Genomic DNA, 17,723 nt, shown 5'->3' with positions numbered 1-17,723 from the left:
TTTAAAGACTCAATCGTGTAGCGCTTTTGACTTTTATTTATGTCATTTAACTAATCCCCCCCTCCCCCCCGGATATGCGCATGCGTAGTTACATTGAAAGTCTGTAACATTCGATACAGGTGCAATGTGCCAGTATAGCTGCAGAGTGGGTGTCAGGGAAGAGGGTATCATTTGTTGTACAGATGGCAAAGCCCTTTGAGTCAAATTATTGGTTTGGGGCTGTGAGAGGAAAAGAAAGAGAGAGAGAGAGACTACTGTTGTAGTGCATTTTGCTCCTCTGCATTATTCTTGACTTCCTTTTTCTCTTTGGCAGTAATATTCTCAGAGGAGCGTCTCGTCTTGTGAATGAAGATGTATCGAAGTATGTGTGTGCCGGCGGCACTGCTGCCTCTCCTGGTGCTGACACTTATGGTGCCCCGGGTGCAGTCGTGTCCCAGGAGCTGTAACTGCTACCAGGCCAACGAAGTCCACTGCACCTTCCGTTCACTGCTGACTGTACCTCCTGGCCTGCCTTCACACACACGGCGCATTAACTTCGGGTATGGGAACACACACGTGCTTGCAAAATATGCAAGTATGCACACACACATATTCACCGACACAAATAAGATTCCGAGCTAAAGTTTATTGATCTTGGCAACACACCTACAGAGCCTGGATTTAAGTGTCAAACCAGTAATGAGCTGACATGGAAAAATATTTGTTTACGTATTGATGTTTCAGGCTGAAAGTGCTGTTTCTGTACTCCCTGCAGGTTCAACAGCATCAGCAGGCTCCATGACATGTCTCTGGCTGGGCTAAAGAAGACGGAGCTTCTGATGCTCCACAGCAATGACCTCCATCATCTTCCAGATGCAGTGTTCAGAGATATGAAGTCACTGCAGGTAAAAAAGGAAGAAGAGCACCAACGACATGCACTACATGGCCCTCCATGTTGATGTTACAGAACATGATTGAAGAAATGGGGAATTTAATTCGTACCCAAAACAGTGGACTTGACAGTGAACAAAAAAAAATGTATGACATGGAGATAGGAAGCCATCGTACGGAGGATTCTTCTTGTTTTGAAGTTCTCGTCTCTCAGGAAGCTAGCGGCAGTCAGTGTTGAGGGTCCCGAACTGTCCTTCACCAAAACCAAACAATCAGTTACAAGATTTACTTCTGTTAATTACGAACATAAATCACTGCCTCCTCTCATATTTTAACCTTTGACTCTTTGGAGATGAAGGTTTTTGCAGGATGCGAAAAAGTCCAAATTTCCTGTCATCACTCTCCAGCCTCAGGCAGGGAGGACTACCGACTCAAACACAGCAGCACTTGCAGTTTACAGTCGGTGCAGCTCTCTTAACTGTGACCGATGAAAATATTTAAACTGCTTGTCAGAAGATTTCAGTTTTTAATAACATGAGTAATGCAGGGATTATCAAGACGTATAGCATTTGTTGAAAAGGTTTGGAGCTGACACTACACGGGTAAATGGGCCTAAATGTGGCGGTCGTACTGAAAGATTAACAAACGGATTCATACAGTAAAGCTTTGATCTGTGAAGCTATGAAATTAATATAACAGTCAACACGACTCTGTTAACATTTATAGCACATTTTTCTAATTCTGCAATGCATAATTTATGTGCCATCATTCTTTTCACTGTTCAGTGACAGGAAACACACTGGACGTTTTAGCAGCAACCTAAGGGCAGAGTTAGCCGTCCGAGGGGAAGTGATATTACTCAACAAACAATTGTTCCCTTCATCTCCCAGGCAGATGCTGATATATTTGCCACTCTGTGATAATAGGATCCATATTTCCCTGTGCTGACATCTTCACGTGCTAGATATGTCAGCAGCAGGAGCTCTTCCAGCTAGGTAGCCTCCTTGGAGGGCAGATTTATCAAAAGCTTTACAGAAACAAAATTGCACAACCTGATTTTCATGGTGTGCCTTTTTAAACTTTTGGTGGGTTCTTCACACACGACTGGAATAGTAATTGATTCCTCAGAGTCTCCTGTTGGGGATAAAGGGCTAAATTCCATATTCAGAAAGCTGTAGACCCCTAGTGCCAGAATATCCTCTTAGTTTTCCCTGCTTTGGTCCAACTCACAGCATGAATATATTGTCTGTTTATTTGCTGTGGGCTAATTTTCCCATTTTTGCATGTGACATGAATTAAATTCACAAGCATGTGGTGTCCAGTGACAGATTTATGACTGTAGCATAGACTTTTTTTTATTTTTTATTTTTTTTAATCTGCCTTGATGTCAGTTCTTCTAATCTTTCATTTCATCTGCTCACTTCCTCTACCCCCACAGATACTGAAGCTAAGCTATAACAAAATGAGAGAGATCTCTTCATCTCTGACCTTCTCTGGCCTGACCTCACTGCTGCGCCTGTACTTGGATCACAACCTCCTCCAGCACATTCACCCCCGGGCCCTGCTCCAGCTGCCTAGCCTCAGGCTGCTCCGTCTGCAGGGGAACAGGCTGCATCAGCTACACCCTCAGACTCTGTGCACACTGTCTCTACTGAATACTTATTACTTTTCAACACTCAGGTGGGCTTTTACACATAAGCACATCATGTAATAATCAGTGTTAGGGAAGTCTGATTTCAAAAGTCATCAGATTTAGCCTTTTTGTGGTGCTGACGGCGAGGACACCAAAGGAATGTCGACTTAAATAAAAACAGTCAACTAAATTTATAGTTCCTCAACAAAAAAATGGGCCATTTGATCATAAATCTGCTGATCTGTGCAGTCGTGACAGTCAAAATCAGAGAAGAAATAGGTTGATTTGGGAACAAATAATAGCAAAACATTGCTGCACAGTTCTGGTAGTAATGGGACATTTGACTGCATCTTCAAAGAAACTAATAGCTTTATAAAAAAAAAAGGGAACATTTCCATCACTGATTATTAGCATTTAGCCGAATAAATCTCAAACCATAAAACTGTTGCAGCATCTCTTCATCCGTTTTCTTATCCACTCATATAACGTGGGTGAGGCCAGGAAGGTGCTGATGAAAACTGTAAAAATGATGGATTATTTTCTTATCTCTAACCTGTAACCGTTCTCTTTCCCATCAATTCCCTTTGACTTTGATTCAACCTCTGTATCCTCTCCTCCCCTTCTCAGGTTAATTTTTTTTCTTGGGTCTATCTTTCCCTCCTTCAGACACCTCGACCTCTCCAACAACAGTCTAACCACTCTGCCCAAAGACACTTTAGCAACAGCACCTCTGCTGGAGACTCTTGTGCTGCAGGCTAATCCATGGAGTTGTGACTGTAGGATGAACTGGTTTCTCACTTGGGCTCTGGCTCATCCAGGTGACTATCATCTCTGAAAAATTATTTGTTTTGTCTCCCACATGCACATGACTTTTAGAGTTTTCAGTTATTGGTTTATGCAACATGGAAATTTCTTGATTGACTAAGGAGAAGAGATAGAGAGGAAGATGTAGTGAGAGGGAACATGGGGAATGGGTTTATCTGTTGATAATTCTAACCTATAAACAGAGACTAAGGACTATCATATCCATCCAGATGAGATGAGATATGGGGTAAACTCCCTATTTAATACATCTGGTTTTGTTATCTCGATACCTTTGGCCACTACTCTCCAACTGCTTTTTGTCACATGTTCATAGTCCTTTTCTCCCATCTCTTCCATGACGCTGTTACAGAGATGTAAAGAAACGTGCTGCATTGTGAAATGTGTCTCATTGATATGCCAGACTTAACCTGCCATGACTAATCCGTGATGACAGCACTGATGTGTGGCAGCTGAAATATAGGCTAATCATTGCCGTGTAATAATAAAGTGATGCATATTTATTATTCATGACTACATGAAGTAACCATACCTAATTAGTAAGAGATATAAAGTGTAATGGATTCTTAAAATGAGCTGGCATGACTAATAAATGACCCTACTATGTGCAAACAGCTGAAATGTGCACTAATATAGTTGTATAGTTTCTACGATGTTATTTATACACTGCTGATCTGCCACAGACAGTGGCAAGATTGCCTCTTAAGTCTAAATTGTTCTGTCTCTCTCCTTCAATTAGGCCTAATGAAATGCCCCAGTGGCCCTCAGTGTCCAGTCTGTGCTTTGCCCAATTCTCTTGAAGGCCAGGGCTTGCTTGAGCAGACTGCCCTGTCGTGCACTTCACCCGTCATCTGGGAAAGAGGAAAAAAAACACCTTTGGAGACAGAACTCAGTGAAATCCAATCAAGTGAGGCCTTCAGAGAGCCTTTAGGCATTGCCTCTCTGGGTCTATCAGACCAGCAAGGGAACAGTGTTGATCTGAGCTGCAACATCACTCACTCGTCCGACTCCCAGGATATTGCTCCTCCTCCAGATCTCTCCCAGACGTCCTCCTCTCCTCTCCCACTCGCTCTGTCGCTCTCCCTGGAGTGCCCCGTGGAGAGGCAGGACTATGAGAAACTTTGGAGGATTCTGGCTTACTACAGTGAGACTGCTGTTCGCCTCGAGAGGGAGATCATGCTGAGCAAAGCCCCGGCATTGGCCTTCCGCTACAGGCAGGCGGCAGAGACAGATGGGTATTACCACACTGGAGTCAGAGCTTCTCTTAAAGCCAGACCACAATGGTTACTACAGCCAGCCATTAGCATTCAGCTGAACAGAGCGCAGTCTAATGGACATAAAGTTCAGCTTATATACTCAACGAGAGTTTCTGTTCGTCCCGATCCTACCTTTCATCTCTCAACAGCCTCTCTGGCTTCTCACCCATGGGTGCTAATCTCGACTAATCATACTACCACAGCACTGTCAGCAGTAGCAGGCAGTAAAGTGGAGCTATCCTGCCCTCTTCTCAGTTCTGTCAACCCAAAAGTACAGTGGATTCTCTCAGATGGATCCAAGCTCATCTCCCCCTCCAGAAGCCTAGATGGTAGGCTCCGGGCCTCAGCTTCTGGTTTGCTTTTACAAAAAGTACGGCTCTCAGATGCTGGGATATACTACTGTGTTGCCTGGGCTGGAAGGGATGTGGATGCTCTCCCGGTGCGACTGGCAGTGGAGGAGTCCTCTGTTCCACTTTCAGGGGAGCAAGTGGGACCTCCTGTCACTAGAAAAGTTGGGGAACATGTCAGTCTGTCCTGCAGGATATCTGGTTCACCAGAACCTTACATGAGCTGGATTTTGCCTGATGGAAATGTTATATGGCGGGGTTTAGCAATTTCAGGTGCACTCTCTATAGAATCAAATGGGAGTCTCTCTCTGCCTAGCCCCTCTCTGAGGGACGCTGGTCACTATCGCTGCATTGCAGTCAACCAGTACGGTAGGGATTCTCTGTCCATGCAGCTGATATTAAATTCACAACACATCCCCGCCATTGGGAGATTTCCCAAAGGGCCACAGTCAGCCGCTGGCCGGTCAACCAAGATACGAGCGCCGTTATTACGTCAAGTGGACGAAGGATCGGGAGATGGAGAGAAAGAAGAACAAGAGAGAACTCTTGTTGGCAATAGAAAGCGTCTGATATCTCGCCAACCAAATCTGAACAGACATTTTCCAATTGGAAACCCACGAAGGCGTGGTCCTGTGAGAGAAGGCCCCCTGAGAAGAGGTGGAGGGCCTGTTTCATCCACTGACCAGAGAAGAAACCGCTTTGAGAACAGACACAGAGTGACAACAAACAAACAAAGGATAGACCCTCAGAAATGGGCTGACCTCCTGGCTAAGATACGTCAAAAGACTAACAACAGCCAACCCATCACAACAGCAAAGCCCACGGCTGAACCAGTCCAAGGAGGCAAAGATACAGACACCAGAGGACTTGAGGAACATGATGATGATGATACAGAACGAGCTGGAGCTCAGGGAGCAGGGGTGGAAGCAGAAACTGAAGGGTCAACGGTTGATGATTCAGTTCTCCAAGAGGAACAGCCCACTGAACCTGTTCATGCACAAACACAGACAAACACGTACACAAAGACAGAGAAAGGCACAGAGAAGTCAACAGAAAAAGCGATAGATGTAGAGAGTGAGACAGAGACACACACACAAACAGAGACAGCAGCAAAACCAGTGACACAGCAAGTACCAATCACATCTAAATCAACGTCTGGAACAAATGAAATTGTCCCTGAACCAGTGGAAGGAGACGCACGACGAGCAAACCTCAACACAACCAGAACCGGACCTCAGAATCCTCGACAGGGACTTGTCCCTAATTTGGTTCCCAACTCACGGCCTCAGAGCCCTTGGAACTCACGCAGGAGGATTGGACAGCGAAGACGAATCATCAACAGGCCCAGGGGTCGACCTTTGACCCCAGCCCAACCTCTCCCTGACCCTGCGAACCCAAGGTCACATACTGTGACACCTGACACTACCACGGATCAGATTGATATGTTGTCGCTGGTGTCAACAGCCACATCTCCAGCTATTTTGTTGACAACGAGTGACCATATAAAGACGGCTAGACATGGAGTGTCTCCGAATCCCGCGTCTCCGCCTGACTCCAACACTCCTGGTATCTCCACGTCCAAATCTGCTTCACCCTTGCTGACTCCCCCCTCCCCCTCCCGCTCGCCTACAAACACACACACAGGCATGATGACTCACTCAGCCACAATACCAGACACTGAAGAGTCCACTCTTTTCAGCACACCAGCACCCACTCACTCTAACGTTGTGATTTCAGAAGCACATATGACAGACACACACACCGGGAGCTTCACACACGGCATACAGACACCCACAGAAACACAAACAGCCTCAAGCAAACATGTTGATAGACCCCCAAGCAAACACAGCGAAGACCTAGAGAGGAATTACTTTGGTGTACAACACGAGTCCCACTCTTCAACTGTTCACTCCTCCACCGTTTCCTCAGTATCCAGTGCAGCTATAACCGCCACTGCTACTGCAAAACCCTTAACAACTCCAAGCACTCTCAAGAGAGATCATCCTTCTGGTTATGCTGGCAGCACTATAAGTTCGTCCTCTGCTTTGACTGCTGAGGACTCACTTCCCACAACAACTACAGTTACTCCTATGACTGCAAGTACTTCTATGCCTACGACAACTACTGTTGTTATTCCAACATCTAGCACTACGAGACACACTACAACTACTCCTACCTCTACTACCACGACCCCAACTCCTATTCTGACATCTACTACTCCCACAAATATTCCTACAACTGGAACTTCTACCACCACAATTAGCCCCATTACCTTTACTGTAAGTAGCGCTACTGATACTAGCACTACTAGTAGTAGTACAACAATCTCAATCAATGATATCCCCAGAACACGAAACCCCCCATTTACTACTCCTCCTACTACTACTTCTACAACTACTACTCCAACTACAATCACTCCAACTACCATTTCGGCCAAAACGTCTCCAACTACTACAAGAACAGCTATGTCTACAACACTTTCCAGTACTACCACAACAAGGACATCAACAAGCACCAAAGTGTTATCCAGAGAGAGGCCAAGCCCTGGTCTAGTTGACCCCAGATGGAGGCCTGTTTCTGGTGCTCCAGACCAAAGTCGACCCCTTACTAACTGGAAGAACCCCGGAGCTAATTCAATTCCAGATTCACACAACAGCAGGTCCAAATGGTCCCCCGACCCCTCGCTCCCTGCAGCTCCTGGGGTAAGTCCAAAGCAATTCAAATAATATCATATTTCTAATTTAAAGAGAGTGTTACCCAACAATGGGTCCTAAAGCAAGCACATATGATACAGTACAGCAACAGTAAGAACCAAGACAGGGCAATTTGTTAATGTTTAATATTTCCCCATTTTTTTCCCCTTTTAATCATTTAGTAATTTAATCACTTAGTGATTTCTTTGACTTCAATTTTAAATGTAGTTTGCAGTTCATATACAGTATGTTGAACTCAATTTAACATTTCTTTTCCAAGTGAGTGCTGACCCAGAAAATAACAACACACACACGCTGTAGCAACTGTGCAAACCCTCGGGGCAATAGCTTAGCAGAAAATGCACAATTGAAGTGAAAACGGCCTAATCTTTATCCACATGTTTATGACAATATTCCAATTTCATGGATTTTCCAGAGTTCTGTCAGATCTGAAGAAGAGATGAAAAACACATGTCCCATAATCAACAACATTATGTGTTTTGAGAGCCTAATCCTGAGGGATTTCAAATAATCAATCGTTAATTAATTTCCAAAGTTCTTTTGGCAAGCCCCAGTGGACCGAGTCTCTAGGGCCACCACCAATGAGTCTTTCTAAATCTGGGATCGCAGCAACTTCCAATGTCATTCCACAATACTGCTTACAAGTTTTCACTATTTATAAAAAAGCGATTCAAAACTTTTTACAAAAAGTATTACTGAGATATTTACATATTACTGCCAGTATATGTCAGGTGTTACTCTCTTATTATAGTCTGAATCCTTCATCCTTTCCTCCATGACTCTGTCTGTTGTTTCATTTGGGTGGGATGTTGTTTTGCACAGAAAGCACTTGATCAGATGATCTGTGGATTGCATTGTGGAGAGAATTGCATCGTTTTATTTGCTATTAGACGGTTCTCACTATGATTATGATGCACTTTCATTGGTGCAAGTCCTCCAGGTGCCTGGTATTTAGTTTAAAAATTAAAACTCTAAAAACTGCACAATTCTGCAGCTTTGCAAGTTGAAAAATGTTCATTAGTGGAGCCCCACTCACAGATGTCTTCTCGTTATGACTATTTTTTAATAAGTCAATAAATCTATTTTCCATAATGTCATTTTCCCAGTATAATATGTTTTTAAAATCTTTTGCATAGGCTCCAATTGTGAGATCCAGACCAAGGATTGCAGATCCACACATCAGAACAGTGTCGTTCCCAGCAGAGAGCACTGCCAGGCTGGACTGTGAAGCTCAAGGGGAGCCAAAACCCTCCATCACATGGACCAAGGTTGCCACAGGTACGCACAGTGCAACATAGATATATTTGAGAATATATGTACACATGGATGCATTATAAACAAAAACACACTTAAGTGCATTAGGATATAAATCAGAACAAAAAGCTATATCTTCAAATTACATTGTGGTTCATGACCTGACGTAAAAAAAGCAAATATCCAGAGCACTTAAACTGGTTTCTTGGGAAAGACTCAAAGCCTATATTTTCAATAATGTTGGAAAACAGAAAAGCTAATTTACCATCTTTAAGTATATTAGATATGTGTATACTGCATATGTGTTATTTGCGTGGCAAAACTATGCAGACCGTGCCTTTAGAGCAGAATAAATAATAGTTTGTATTTACATTCTGAAGTCATTGACTCGAAAGGAAATTAATCTCAGCTCCAGTATTTACTGTGACTAAACACATTTATGTAAAATGAACACATTTTACTGTGATGAAAAAAACAAAAAAAAACATTAACACCCAACATTACACACTGGCATGCACACAATAGACTTTTCTCTAGCTTGCCATGTGGAAAAGACATTGAAAGCTAGTAATGGAACATTTGGTGCACTGCATCACTGATTTTACTTCACACTGTGCCATTCAGTTTGCTACTGTTACTGCTTCTCTCTCCGTCTCCATGCCGTCTCTGTCTCTGTGTCTCATTCTCGAACTTTCTTTCCCAATTTGTCTCTGTTTTCTTCGCTCTGTCCACTCATGGCTGCTGTCTCTCGCTCTCTCCTGTCTGTCTCTCAGGAGCGGTGATGTCAATCCACTCCAGGGCTCAGCGTTTTGAGGTCTTGCCAAATGGCACCCTCGTTATCCAGAATGTTCAGCTGCAGGACGGGGGCACATACATTTGCAGCGCGCACAGCTTCCTGGGTCGTGACAGGTGAGACTACTGATACCGGTTATGCATATTAATGCGCTATGCAGCACACCATTCACTTATAATGACCAGGCGACGCCCAAAATAAGATGATTTAAATATTGAGTATCATATATATGCATATTGTGCTAATATTATGCCTACTTTTTATGTGCTTGCAAACACAATTACAAACTGATATATCAAAAATATATCATATGGCCTGCATATTTCTATTTAAAATATTTTAATAACTTGAATTTTACTGATGTGTTTCTGTATTGAGTATGCGTTTGCTCTGCTTCTTCATGACAGGTTGCTAACTACCCTGGAAGTCTGGACCCGCCCGCCTCGTATGCAGCTGGCGAGTTACAGAGAAGCCACCATTCATCAGGGCGGAGAAGTGCGCTTGGAGTGCCAGGCGGATGGTATCCCCACCCCTCTGCTCTCCTGGGTTCTGCCCGATCGTACTGTCCTGACCTCTGCTGGCTCCTCCAGCAGTCGAATCAGAATGGACACAAATGGAACACTTCACATCTCAGTAACTTTACCAAGTGATCGAGGAGTCTATCGCTGTGTGGCCTCCAACTCAGCAGGTGCCGCCAGTGCCTCTGTGCGCGTACACGTGTCCTCGCTGCCCCCGGTGATACAGCAACCCAGAGAGGAACACCTGCTCTTGTCTCCAGGGAGGCCTGTTTATGCTCACTGCTCTGCCCGAGGTGCCCCACCACCAACCCTGCGCTGGCGTATCCCAGATGGGACCCTTGTTCGCCCATCTCAGTTTCTCCATGGCAACCTCTTTGTCTTGCCCAACGGGACACTGCATATTCGAAAAGTTGGGCCAAAGGACTCAGGAAGCTATGAGTGCACTGCAAGTAATGCTGTGGGGGCTAATAAGAGGACAGTGAAGGTAGAAATTGAAGGGGGAGCAGAGGAAGAAAGAGGAAATGAAAGGAGGAAAGTAGTTGCTACACAAAAACCCTCTTCTTCATCTTTACTAGATAAAGACAGAACTTCGATCATCCCTAACAAACCCTCAGACCCATTCAGCTCTGCTAAATTCTCCCCTTCATCTCCCTCTGATAGATCCAGGACCTTGTCGCTCACCCCAACCTCTTCTCACCAACATAATTCCTCTAACTCATCGACAAAAATAAATAAAACTGTCACTGCCGCCCCCACACACTACACCAACATAAAAAAAAAGAATGTTTCCTCTCTTTCCCCACCCTCCACTGCAACGATAAATAAAACACAAGTCTCACCCAGTATAAACAACAGAAGAGTTACTTCTTCTCTCCCCACTGACAGAAGAGCCTCAGCTGTTTTGCATCCCTTGCCTGTCTCCCCTTTCAGTAAAGCCCGTATTGTCTCTACATCCCCCTCCATTTTTAATGTCCACTATGGGGGGATTTTGCAGCTTCACTGCTCTGTAATTGGCAACCCGGCACCCATCATTATCTGGAGGACCCCCAGCAGGAAGCTAGTGGACATGCACTTCAGGTACAGGGGATGTGGGTGGGTTACAAATTCTGTGTGTTGTATCTTTATATATTGTGGTGATTGTGTTGGCAACGAATTCAAATGTCTACCTTTTTGTGATTTTTACGTATTTTTGTGTCTCTATCTGGATTAAAGTTTTGACCGACGTCTGAAGGTGCATCCAAATGGCACCCTGTCAGTCGAGGCAGTGACAGAGAAGGATGCTGGAGACTACCTGTGCATTGCGCGCAACAAAGTCGCAGATGACTACCGCCTCCTGCGTGTCACCGTGGCTACCAAGCCTGCCAAGATCGAGCCGAAGCAACCACTCAATCAGATGGTGTCATTTGGCAAACCGCTGAAGGTGAGCAGAATAAAAAATATGGGAATTATACTTACAAGTCTCCTTTGCTCCTAATCAAAAATGTTTCTTCAGGTAACATCATCAGTTATTAGGTAAGTCATTTTAATGCCAATTGGTCTTGTTCACTCAATTTATATAGATTAGGACTATTCAACTTTAATAGCTAGCAGTCCAAATAAGAAAATCTTTGGGGGCTTGTGGGCCACACAGCTTTGGTAATTAATGGCTACAATGAACTAACAATTAACTTATTAATAGATGTATTAGTACATGGAATAAACGAGTCATGTGCACCCCTTTTATTTCACTTTAAGGGGTATCATTATATTCAATTCCAGACAGTGGCGAGTACAATAGCTTGTAACTTGTTGCAGCTAGTAAAGTTAACAAATACTTATCTGACTGGAACGAACAATTTTTATAATCAACTTTATGTCTCTTTAGCTTTACGAGACCTGTGTCAAGCTCACTAACACACATATGGGTTTTCCCTCACTGTCCTGTCGCATAAGATACCCACATCGATTGTCTATTCTTAAGATGTACACTTTTACTTGCGTACACGCTTCGGATTCAGCCTGATGTGCAGGCAGAACCTGGTGAATTTCTGCCCAGTGGGCTGTTGGTTAAAATAATGGATGACTCCAATTGTCTTGGAATTTTGGTTGTTTATGGAATGAATTGCGTTATTCCAAATAAATACTCAGTTTCACCCTGCTAAGATTTATCATACTGAAAAGTTATAGTATACAGTATCTCATGCTGTTGGAAATGTCCCAAATCTGTGAGGGGAAGGTCATTGGAAGTTTTCTGTATCCCAATAGTCCGCCCGTCTTTTACACCCCCACTGCTGAGTTTTTTGTGCGTTATTTTGTCTTGAGGCAGTGATATATTTGGGGTCCCAAAGTTCAAGCTTCTAAATGTTTTTTTTTAATTAATTTTGTGTTTGAAAAGAGCTTCATTTTATGTTTTTTCACTCAAAAAGTAACAAAGACCTGCATCGACATGGCCTTCAGGGGATAGAACTGGGCACATCACTATTAAAAGGCTCAATGAAAATAGTCATTTTTTATTCAATTTCTAACTTTTTTAATTTCAAATGCTTAAATTTAAAGCATTTATAAGCATTTGAATGGTGTCTTTTGAGTGTTTTTAAATATCTGGTTGGTTAAATGGGTTTTATGCAGTGAATTTCCCTTTTTAAGAGCCCACATATAGCCACAGAAAGTCTGCATTACTGAGAAGAAAATAACAAGAGAAGCTGTTATTCACCAACAGTTCTTACAACTTACATTCCAATCGAAAAAACCTTTGAATGGTAGCGTCACTGAAACACTGATCCTCTGCAGGTGGACTGCCAGGCATCAGGACTGCCTGACCCAGCTGTACGTTGGAGCCTACCAGATGGAACCATGGTGAACAGTGTGTTGCAGGGGGAAGAAAGAGGGCGAGCACGACAACTGACTGTGTTTGACAATGGGACCTTACTGGTTCCAGCAGCTAGTATGGGAGAAGAAGGGGAGTATACGTGTTACGCTGAGAATCAAGGCGGTCAAGACACCATGAAGGTAAGGAAAACATTTCTTCCTGAAGAAAACTTCAGACATTTCTCTGATCAATCACAAAAAAATTGTTACTACTTACTACTTTTTTTTTTTACTATTTCAATTACACCTTCACAAAAACAACTGATCTATTGTGAGTTCAGTTCATTGGCTTTGTCACAATAATTTGGTTTTTTAAGTCCAAAAATTAGCAACAAAAACTGTTAAGTGATGTCATAATCTATTCATTACTTGAAGGTCAAAGTAAAGGTCATGATGACATCTGCTCCAACCTTCACCGATGACAGAAGCTACCATGTCGTCAAAGTACGTCTGGGAGCAACTGCAACAATTCCCTGCCAGGCCAAAGGAGATCCTGCCCCGACAGTGATGTGGTTCTCCCCAGCAAATCGTGTCATTCCACGAAGTTTGGGATCTGGTTATTATTCTGAACGGGTCGTGGTGGTTTCAGGTGGAACTCTAGAGGTCCGTACGGCCCAAAAGATAGACACCGGAAACTATACGTGCCGATCGAGCAACTCAGCCGGGGGAAAGAGCATGGTGGTGGGCCTGGAGGTGGAGGCTTCTACCCGTGGACTGAGTGGCCAGGTGGGAGGAGAAGGTTGGAGCGCTAACAGTGGGCCTGGCAGCAGTTATGGCATTAGATCGGGGGACAACACTAATGACGGAGAGATCATCCGGTCTGGATTTACCAGTGGAATCACAAACAAGCTGGGCAGCAATAACAGCAGCAGTAATGGCAGGATAAGAAACACTGTACCAAACACAGGCATTAATTTAGCCACCAGTGGCTCTAATCCTGCCTCTAGGAGTGACAGTCAACATGGATTTAACAGGCCTGCCAGTGGAATTACAACACAGCTTGGTAGAAGCGTAATCAGTGTTGGGGTGGGCGGGTCAAGGAATATTGGCATTAAAGCTGATAATATTGGAATAAACAGAAATGGACCCAATATTATGACTAGTAGTAGTAATATTGTGGGTAACAGTCAAGGCACAGTTAGAGTAGATAGTGTTGAAAGGAATCCTGGGACTAATAATAATGAAGTCACTGCAGGGCGGGCTGGAAATGATGCTAACACTGGTAGAGATCATGGCAGGTTAGGTGGTATTTCAAGAAATGTTGGTGGCTTTAGCAGCAGTGCCTCTAATACTGGAGCTGGTACCAGCACACCCAGAGGAAATGGTTTTAGTGGGAGCACCAATCCAGGAGGGACCAGTGGCAGCAGAAGAAGCAGTGGTGGCTCAAGTAGTAATGCAGGTGTTAATAACTTTACCAACACTGCTGTGGGTGTGATGACGACAGTGAAGCAGCGAGCAGTTAAAGGCCAAACTGTTATTTTACCATGCCCCTCCCAAGGTTCCCCTCCTCCCCGTCTGGTCTGGTTACTGCCCGGTAACGGCATGTTGCCAGCTCCTTACTATGGCAGCCGACTGACGGTGCACCGAAATGGCTCGTTGGTGCTGCGGGGCGTGCGGTTGAGTGACAGTGGGACCTTGGTATGCGTAGTGAGAAGTGAGAGAGGAGAGGTGACGATGCGGGTGGATCTGGAGGTCTTAGAGCCAAAGGAGGAGACCAGATATCCACACAGGGGACCTTCAGTGGAAAGACCTCTGCAGAAGAGTGCTGGTTCCACTGAGGGGCCTCACTCAAGAGACGTACTGGATTCAGCCCAGTCCTCCAACTCAAGGCCAGGTTCGCCTGTGCTTCATCCAAGAGTCCCAAATACTCAAAAGCCTCTGCACGGGGGCTTGAGTGTGCCTGCCACATCTCGTCCAATTGTTCCTCCAGCCCCTGGTGGCCGTGTCTCAGCGCCAGCAGTGAGCACTAGAACGGCCCCATTGGTGAGCATCATCAATGGAGAGACCCTTCGCCTGACTTGCCCTGCATCTCAAACCCCTGGATACCGTCAGGGTTCCCTCTCTTGGACCACGCCCAGCGGCAAAGTGCTGTCCATGGGTGAGAGTGGCGACTCAGGCCATTACTTAGTCCAAGGAGATGGAACACTAACAGTGCAACAGGCCTCCGTGTTCGACCGAGGCACCTACACCTGCAGATCCACCAGTTACGACTCCTCAGTTTCAATCATCACAGTTCCCGTCATTGTGATCGCCTACCCTCCACGCATTACAACAGGCCCCTCCCCTGTGACCTACACGCGACCCGGGGTTGCCGTGGAGCTGCCTTGCCTCACCATAGCAACACCCCGCGCGACTGTTACCTGGGAAACACCAGACCTGACACAGCTGAGGGTGATGGGTCAGCCTCGTATTTATGGCAACCACTATCTCAGTCCTCAGGGCTCCTTGGTCATACAAAACCCGACAAGTAGGGATACAGGATTTTACAGATGCACTGCCAAAAATGTAATAGGAGTGGACACCAAGGCAACCTACCTACACGTAATATAATGGGATGAAGCAAACACACACACATGCGATGGAGACACAGACTCCACCATTTGTTTGACCTCTTCTTCCGTTAACACTACGTGTCCCTCATGCCCAAAGCAACTGCAAAGCTCTGTGCTGGAGATACTGCTGAATCTCAGAAAGGACACTACTAACATACAGCATATGTGTCATGTATGTATTTCTAATGTGTGACTTTGTTGTCAATACTGTATTTTTTGTATTAGGAGCTGAGAGATTGTCTGCAGATTGAGTGTCGTGCATTTTTCTCTGCATAAACAAATGTATAGTTTTCTCCAGGTGGTGCTACAGATTTAACCTTTTGTTCCTTGCTGCCTGTCTCTTTGGCTTAAAAGCCATTTGGAAATCCTTTCATAAATGCAGCAAACGTGCCCATATTTATAAAAACCCTTGGGTATTTTGAGGGAACACAGCTAACTGCAATATTTTTTCCCAGCAAAATTGTCTTTTTATCCCTACCTTGTGTTAAAATGTAGGGAGGACAAAATGAACCTTGACAATCCAAAAACAGGACTTCAGTATGAGTATTTATGTAAAAAAACGCTGAAACCTTTTAAGATTGTAACCCTCATGTGAAGGACTGAAAAATCACTCTTCCTTTTTGCACAGTTGCAGTTTTAATGACTGCTACACTCAATAATACAAAACCAAAAACCTAAACAATGATGCTTTACTTGGCTTTACTACTTTACCAGACATTTGCACTGAACTAGTGTAATATAAAATACAGTGTATCATTGAGTCACTGAATATCAAACAGACCACACACTCTTGCACAGTGAAGTTATTTTTGATTTACAATTCTCTGCAGTCACATACAGAATTCAGTTTGATGTCACATACAGTAACATTATTCTGTTTGATCTGATGTGTATAAAGCATATTTTTTATAAAGGAAATGTTGCAAATTAGGACAAAAAACACATTTGGATTTAAATGTCATGTTGGCATTTACCTTATTTACTTTGCATATGTAGCATACAGTAACTTAAGAGGGCAGCATTATTTGTATTGTACTCTCACGTGTCACATGAAATTGCAAACTATTGTGATGATAGAGTACTTCTTATTATGGCCTCTTTAGGACTTCAGAACCTTTTTAGTAATCTTGTGACTGACAGTATCTTGTACCACTGACTGTTTCTCACATTCTTACAGCAACAGGGGGGAGAATGAGATCTAGCACAAATTATTCGTACAAACACAACAGCCAGTTCTTTGAAGAATGTTCTTCGTGATTCCTTTGATATTTAAGATTGTATGAATGTGTGTTTCAAGAGCCCGCTCTGATTTTGTGCACAAAGCAAGCACTTCATGTTTATATAGATATATATATATATATAGATATATATATATATATATAGATATATATATAGATATGTTTCCATACTCTGCTTTTTAATGTTTTCATCGTGTCCTTAAATTATTTGTCTTGTAAAGACTGTTGTGATACACCTGTTTTTTGTCATCAGGAGGAAATTCTGAACTATTATTATGCGTGTTTGATGTCTCACAAGCCATTGAGGAATCCTCGACATACTTGTAACAGCTTCATTTTATACTGTAAATAAAAATGGAAGAGAACGGAAAGTGTTTACTCCATGAAATGTCAACAGCGAGTGTTTTTGTGCGGAGAGTCAGTGAGAAAAGAAAACACCTTGTGGGAGGGTGAGAGAGCGCAGGAGGAAACTTTTCCTTGGGTATATTATGAAAACAGAAACTCCTTATCCCTAGCTCAGCTGTCAGACCAGGAAATGGAGTCTTAACTGTAGATGAGACATGTTGATGACATCATCCTGCTCTCCCCGGGAAACGCAATAAAACTCACAGCAGCCTGCGGAGCAACTCCACGCTCCTCCCTGCATGAGCTCACACCTGGTGTTTACACTGTGAGTGCAGTAAATATTAATCCTTTAAATTAATCACGACAATATCTGCAGGAGCAGTGTGACGTAATGGTGAACTACTTTGGCTACTTTTTTTTTTTTTTTTTTTAAGCAAATCATGGCAGCTATACATACCAAAGGTTTGCAATGAGGGGCGTCCAGCTAAGAACCTCTGCGAAGCAAAGACACAAAAACACCTGAGCTGTCAACAG

General features: G+C 43.8%; 1 protein-coding gene across 1 annotated transcript; it reads left to right on the top strand.

Moving 5' to 3' along the window:
• Positions 1–322: 322 nt before the first annotated feature.
• On the top strand, positions 323–16,975 carry LOC138620920 (matrix-remodeling-associated protein 5-like). The gene is made up of 11 exons (XM_069698570.1): positions 323–539; positions 755–884; positions 2,309–2,550; positions 3,170–3,321; positions 4,065–7,630; positions 8,779–8,920; positions 9,670–9,805; positions 10,097–11,284; positions 11,420–11,627; positions 12,977–13,195; positions 13,430–16,975. The coding sequence occupies exons 1-11, from the start codon at positions 346–348 to the stop codon at positions 15,602–15,604; spliced, it is 8,352 nt and encodes a 2,783-aa protein (XP_069554671.1). The 5' UTR covers positions 323–345; the 3' UTR covers positions 15,605–16,975.
• The last annotated feature ends 748 nt before the right edge of the window (positions 16,976–17,723 follow it).

Source organism: Brachyistius frenatus, unplaced genomic scaffold (genome assembly GCF_029030835.1).
Source record: "Brachyistius frenatus isolate BFR_SWC_R1_liver_20210118 unplaced genomic scaffold, ASM2903083v1 Contig_27, whole genome shotgun sequence".
In the NCBI taxonomy this organism is placed as follows: Eukaryota; Metazoa; Chordata; class Actinopteri; family Embiotocidae; genus Brachyistius; species Brachyistius frenatus.
The sequence above is the reverse complement of the archived record's forward strand: the minus strand, read 5'-3'. Positions and strand labels throughout refer to the sequence as shown.

What these genes read in the sequence shown, in the direction of transcription:
- LOC138620920 (XM_069698570.1), top strand. Translation starts at nt 346, where the DNA reads ATGAAGATGTATCGAAGTATGTGTGTGCCGGCGGCACTGCTGCCTCTC. An exon ending in TATTACTTTTCAACACTCAG is followed by an intron (nt 2,551 to 3,169) that starts GTGGGCTTTTAC and finishes TCCCTCCTTCAG; the next exon opens with ACACCTCGACCTCTCCAACA. An exon ending in TTGGGCTCTGGCTCATCCAG is followed by an intron (nt 3,322 to 4,064) that starts GTGACTATCATC and finishes TCCTTCAATTAG; the next exon opens with GCCTAATGAAATGCCCCAGT.